Genomic DNA, 6142 nt, shown 5'->3' with positions numbered 1-6142 from the left:
TAATTAATTACTTTTGAAAATAAGTAATCAGTAAAGTAACGGGATTACTTTTTGGGGAAGTAATCAGTAATTAGTTACTGATTACTTTTTTCAAGTAACTTGACCAACACTGGTTATATGTGAGACCATCTGTCAGACAGATAAAAGCTTAGCTGAATGCAACAGGACGGTGAATTGCTGAAAAAGACAAGGATCAAGGTTTTGCAGTGACCCAGTCAAAGTTCAGATTGTAATGATGTGGCTTGCATTAAGAGAGCTGTGCATGAATGAAAACCTCAATGAAAAGAACAATGCACCAGAATTCCTCCACAACAATGTGAGAGTCTGATAAAGTCATATAGAAATCTTTCATTTGAGGTATTGCTGCTAAAGGTGACTTAACAAGTTACTGAAACAAGTTTTTCATATACTGCTTCTGCATTCTGGCTAACGACACCGTGTCAGAATGTATTTACCTTATTTTAAGACCTGATAAGTACTTGAGTTTTTTTTTAAAATATCTTGATATGTAAAACTTTATACTTAACAAAGGCTGTACTTTCCTTTTTCCTTTTTTTTTTAACCATGACTGTATGAAACTAGTTTGCCAATTCTTGAGAGATTGAAATCTCTTGCGTAATTTCAGATTTCGTTGGTAGATCACAGACTTTTGAATGTTTCCACAGAATAATTTCTTCTTAACCACAACTCCCTCTCAGAGGGAAAGCAACTAGATACAAAAAACAAAAGCAGTAGTGGCAGACCTCTGCAGCAGGAGCAGCTGCTGAGGGCTAAGCAGTGCCAACACTTTAAAACTAAAGTCACACAATTCCAATTCAACAGTCACGCTGTGTAAGGGCAAAGCTATTCCAGTCAATCTTTCAGTTATGTTATTACAACACATCATCTGTTTGCAGCCTCCTCTGGGTCCTCATATGACTGTGTGGAGAATATGAGCTCAAACACAGAGAGGAAACATTTCAGTAGGCTCTCAGCCACCACCACACCCACAGAGCAGGGATTTTTTGTGGATATTTTATCTCTATTTAGACAATTTCTCTCCTTTCCAAACTTGAAGTAACCATTAAATCTCAAGCCATAAAGTCCAACTCCCTCTCTTGTGGGATTTAGGACTAAAAGAAAATGAGATTACTCTTTGAAGGGAAAAATTCTGACACTTTTAGAAATACAGTAAGCTTATTTACTCTGCTCATGCTGAGATTTAGGTGAGTTACCTCGAGCAGTTTGCTAATGTAGGCTGGAAGAAAAATTTGAAACAGGTTGCCTGGTGTCCTGCCGACCAGCTTCTCAGAAATGTTCTATTTAACAAGCTGTATCTTTGTTAAATCAGTAGAAAAATGGCAACTCAGTGACACTTTAGCATGTTATGGGGGGAAACCAGTTACCAGTTACCAGGCAACAAGTTGACACTCCAGGAAGTTGCAGTTAATTTGTCTTGGAACCAAGCTAGCCGTTTTCTCCCTCTTTGAGTTAAGTTAGCAGGTTGCTACAGTATAGACTGAAATAATGGTGCACACAAGCGATAAATGTCTCTTTGCTAAAACGGACATATGAAAAATGCCACAAATAGCAGACAAACTTGAGTGATTAAAGAAAATGCTGGGTAGCTTAAAATTCCCTGCTCCTCTCTCACCTCAAGAGGCCAATCACAGTAAGAAGTGATTGTGAATGCCAGCTTGCCTGTCTCAGAAAGTTGCAAAGAATAGCTGACACAGCCACCCTCTATCTGAAGTTGGAAAGGTGGGAAGTGGGGGTTCTGATTATAAACCAAGCTTAATGTTCCTTGTAAGATAATGAAATCAAACATCCTTGTTTGGAAATAACAGGCCATATTTGGCAAATGCTGAAATGGGTACAATTCATCGGCCCGCTTTTCTCCGCAGCTCCCTATCGCTCTATTGTTTTGGAGAATAATGTGGGAGGGACTGGTAATGGGGCCCCAGTCATGACATCACAGCTGAGGGTAGCTGAAGCATCTGGTCCTGGGTGTGGAGCCCTTCTTCTCCCCTCTCCATCAAGACTGACTCCAGCGGTGAGTCAGGGCCCTTAATGAGGACCAGACTCCACACATCGGGCTTAGGTCACCCTGCGGGAATCTCTCGAGGCTGGTATGTGTACATGTGTAAAGAGAAAGAAACGAGGGAGGGGTAGAGGTATGTGTACTGAGGGACTGGGAGCTGAGGTTGAGGTCCGCAGTTCTGTGGTATTGCAAATAAAGGGGAATTATGGTGAAAGAAAGAAGACCTCACAACTCATGAAAGGACTGGGGGAGAAGGAGCAGTCTGTTGAGTGTTTAAGTGATATTTACGTCACAGAGTAACAAGGCACGTAACACTGTGAGTAAATCATCATAGGCACTGGAATGGCTGTAAAAATTTTCAGATTTCATTTGCATGTTTCATTGCCTGTACAAAAAAGGGGGATTCCTGGGACAACACAAATCTAAGCCACAGGAAGTCTCTAATGTGGGCCTCTGCTTCTCAGTGCTGGGACATATTGAATGACATGCTGGAGGCAAGCACGGGAGGCTCAGTGAACTTGTGCCCTCCCATTTTGAGAAATACCCTGTAGCTGTTCAAGCCTTCACGTAAACCAAGCCAGCATTATGTGGAGATTATCCACAGGAAAAGTTTGTGTTTACACAGATGTTAATCATACTTGATAAACTCAGATAGTGAAAACTAGGCAGGACGCTGACAAAAAAGATTATGTGCATGTAGCCACTACTTTTTTACTTTTTACTTGGGTTCTTCTGGCTAATTTCAGTGCTTGACTGCACTAATGTGGGAATCCCCTGAACTAATGGACCCTTAAGTGGCTAAACTGTGCCATAATCTGACTCCAATTACTGTCATGATTCCCTATCGTGATAACTCTGCCCGCTAATGAAGCAAAGCCTGCTAGCTAGTTGAGACAGTCGACTTGTAAATGCTACAAAAGGCACATGGCGTACTCTTCTCGTTGCTTCATACTGTACTTCCAGCACACCCTTTTCATTACTGTGCCTCATTAATCTGATAGTATCACTCCTTTGCTGCCATACAGATCACACGAAAGCCATTTGCTGCCACAGCTGCTGTTGTTTCATTTCACAAGCACCACCTACATGCCCGTATTCACCTTTAGGCTCTGAAAGTGTCACTGTGCTCCTATCAAAGTGCGCGTCAGATGTTCACAGGGCGTCTGTAAGGTCTCCTTCTCCGTCTCTTTCCAAGTCAGAATTGGGGGGGATGATTCAGGCAACTTTTGGAACTCATATTTTGACATTTAGTCCATGTTAGCAGCACTCTACTGGTGTGCAGAGATTAAAGTAATCAGTGTCTGAACTTCATCTTTTTTTGACTTTGCATTCTTTAGACAGCTATTTCCATTATTTTTGGGAAAATGAGTGCAACACTGAATGTCTTCCAGGAAAGACTTCCAGAAGAATGCATCTGGATTCATGTTTAAGTGATTGACTCTGTCAGGCCATTTTTTTTAAAGCCTTTGCGTGTTTACGCTTTAAAAAGCTGTGAACACTTTCATCTTTTGTTGTGTTTGGTTGATGCGATGAGCAGAGTGCTTGTTACTATGCTCTTTTAAGCTTCATTTTGGGTGTGACTATATTAATGTGTGGACAGGAATGTCACAGCTGTCCATTAAAAGTTTGTTTGCGATTTTAAAAAAAATAAAGACTGAACTGTTTTATTGCTATCAACTCACCTGGCTCTTTGTCACCGCCGTCCTTCAAAACACTTTTGGCCATGGCGGATAGCTGTCCCTGAAACTTCTGCAAGGATTTTTGCAGAGCATTGATTTCTGCTCCGTGATTTCCACATGTGATGTTCATTCTGTCGACGCAGTCCCGCAGGCCGGCAACATGTCTCTCTAGCCCATCTTTCAGGTCTTTGATGTTAGCAGAAACTCCGTCTAACCTTCCACACACCTTTTCGAGTCGGGTTACACGTCCATCCACAGCGGAGATGCCATCAGAAACACCCTGTGTGTTCTGTTTACATTCACCCAGTTCAGATGACACCTGTCTGCTAAGCGTATCGAGTCTGTCCTCCAGCTCCCCCACCTTACGTTGAGTGGATTCAGATGTACTCCAGCTGTCCTGTGCTGTACTGCCTTCGCCTCTCTGCTCAGCATAGCAGCATGTTGAGTTTATTTTCTGCATATCTTGGTTGTATTTGCCTAAGGAATCACTTAAACCAGTAACAGCGCCAGACAGACCGAGTACGTTGTTTTCAAGATTATTCAGTCCCTTCTTGAAGTCATCCATTGTCTGCACACTTCTCTCTGCTGCTCCTGAGTACCTCTGAACAAAATTCTCAAGTTGGCTGAGCTTGGCTGTGTTGGAACTCACATCTGTGTGAAGGACGTCCAGGTCATTTCTGTACCGATACAGGTCCTTCAAAATGTTTTCTAGACCATTAAGTTTAGGTGCAGAAGTTACCTGTCCTGCGGTATTTTGTGAGCCTGAACATCCTGCAGAGCACAATTCTCCAACAGTGTTAACCTTGTCATCCAAACCTTGGAGGAGGAGCTTGTTGTTGTTAACTTCTGACTGGATGGCATTAATAGAGTCACTAAACTCCCCAGGGAAATTGTTTTGGCTCATTTCCACCAGCATGTTTGTAAACTGGTCCTCCATGCCGTTCAGACGTCCATCCAGAAGCGTCCGAAGAGCTGCCACTTCCTCTGTGATTGTACGGGTTAGCTTTTCCTCGATGTAGAAGCAGTGAGTCTCTGCATTTAGTTCTGTGATATTTATACGTGCCTCCAGCTCCTCAATCAATACGGAAAAATCGCTGATGCTTTCTTGTGGAGCAGACAGATTTTCCAGCTCATTGTCAATGCGGACATTCAGGATGCGGTGAGCCTCTGCAATGCGGTCAATCTCACGCCACAGGTCTTTATGGTCACCGTGTTCTTTTTCCTCTTTGGATGGATCCGTCTGCCTTTGGGTTCGCACAGGTCCATCTGCAGCAGCCAAGTCTAGACGCAGCGATCGGATCTCCTTTCGCAGATCAGCCTCCTTGGAATTGACCAACTTGGTAAACCTGTCCAATACTTCATCATGGCTATCTTCACAGGTCTTCTGCAGCTTCTGGAGCTTGTCATTACATGAGCTCTGAGCTTTGGCCATTTGCTCCTCCAAATTCTGGTCAATCTCTTTCTTTAGGCTTTCAAATTTTCCATCAATGTAAGTCTGTATAACATCAAAATCCGGTATGGGTGAAGCTTGAGACTGAGAGGCATCCATGAGGACACGTATCTGGCCCTCATGACTTGTTGTGATTCCTCTTAGGTCTTCCAAAGCTTCATCCTTGCTTTGCAGCGCGTTATTGATATCATCCAAACGAGCGACTATTTTTTCTATGTCCTTCTGTCCTGGCATCCCACCCCTGGTGGCCTGATGACCATCCAAAACGGCCGGGTTCTCCTCCGTAGCTGCATCTGTGGGACTGTCTGGTGGGCGCATGTTGTTTAGAAGTGTCATGAGCATCTTCTTTGTGTCCTCTTGCAGGTTTGCAGTTAACCCTGTCAAAGCAGACTGGAGATCCAGGACTGTCTGAGACAGACGCTGAACTTCACCTTCCAGAAGATGCACTTTATCTGTCCCACCAGGCCTTGTCACATGCTGCGGGGTCTCTCTTCGCTCCGGCCCTGGAGTAATGAAATAACTTGTGAATTATAACATAAATAAGTAAAAGTTACTTTGTTAGTGGCACATACTAATGTTTAGTAAAATACTGTTAGTATAAAGTTGATTTCTCACTCTGTATGTGTCTGGTTGTATGTCCAGGATTTGGTGGGCGGTAAGGCTGCGTTCCCTGAACTGTTTGCCGGTTAGGGGTTGGTTTTGAGTCTTTACAGTTTGGACCTTGGTAATTAGGACAGCATCTCCACTCTAACTCTGTGACCGTCTTATAAGCGATCTTGTATGTGGGTCGAAATCGAGTTTTGTACCTGTAAACAAAAAGCAGAGAAATAAATGAGTTTTGTTGTTCAAACACATGCAGTGGGGCAAAAAAGTATTTAGTCAGCCACCGATTGTGCAAGTTCCCCCACTTAAAATGATGACAGAGGTCAGTAATTCGCACCAGAGGTACACTTCAACTGTGAGAGACAGAATGTGAAAAAAAAATCCATGAAT

General features: G+C 43.1%; 1 protein-coding gene across 1 annotated transcript in view; it reads right to left on the bottom strand.

Moving 5' to 3' along the window:
* The window catches only part of emilin2a (elastin microfibril interfacer 2a), an 18824-nt gene that overhangs the window by 8052 nt on the left and 4630 nt on the right, over window positions 1-6142 (bottom strand). Inside the window, exons 3-4 of the mRNA XM_005742498.1 lie at window positions 5765-5955; window positions 3703-5652 (exon numbers count right to left, since the gene is read on the bottom strand). Of these exons, the coding sequence (XP_005742555.1) occupies window positions 3703-5652; window positions 5765-5955 (2141 nt within the window). The remainder of the gene's footprint in view (window positions 1-3702; window positions 5653-5764; window positions 5956-6142) is intronic.

The sequence above is a fragment of the Pundamilia nyererei genome, unplaced genomic scaffold (genome assembly GCF_000239375.1).
Source record: "Pundamilia nyererei isolate P.nyererei 1_Seehausen unplaced genomic scaffold, PunNye1.0 scaffold00121, whole genome shotgun sequence".
Lineage (NCBI taxonomy): Eukaryota > Metazoa > Chordata > Actinopteri > Cichliformes > Cichlidae > Pundamilia > Pundamilia nyererei.
The sequence above is the reverse complement of the archived record's forward strand: the minus strand, read 5'-3'. Positions and strand labels throughout refer to the sequence as shown.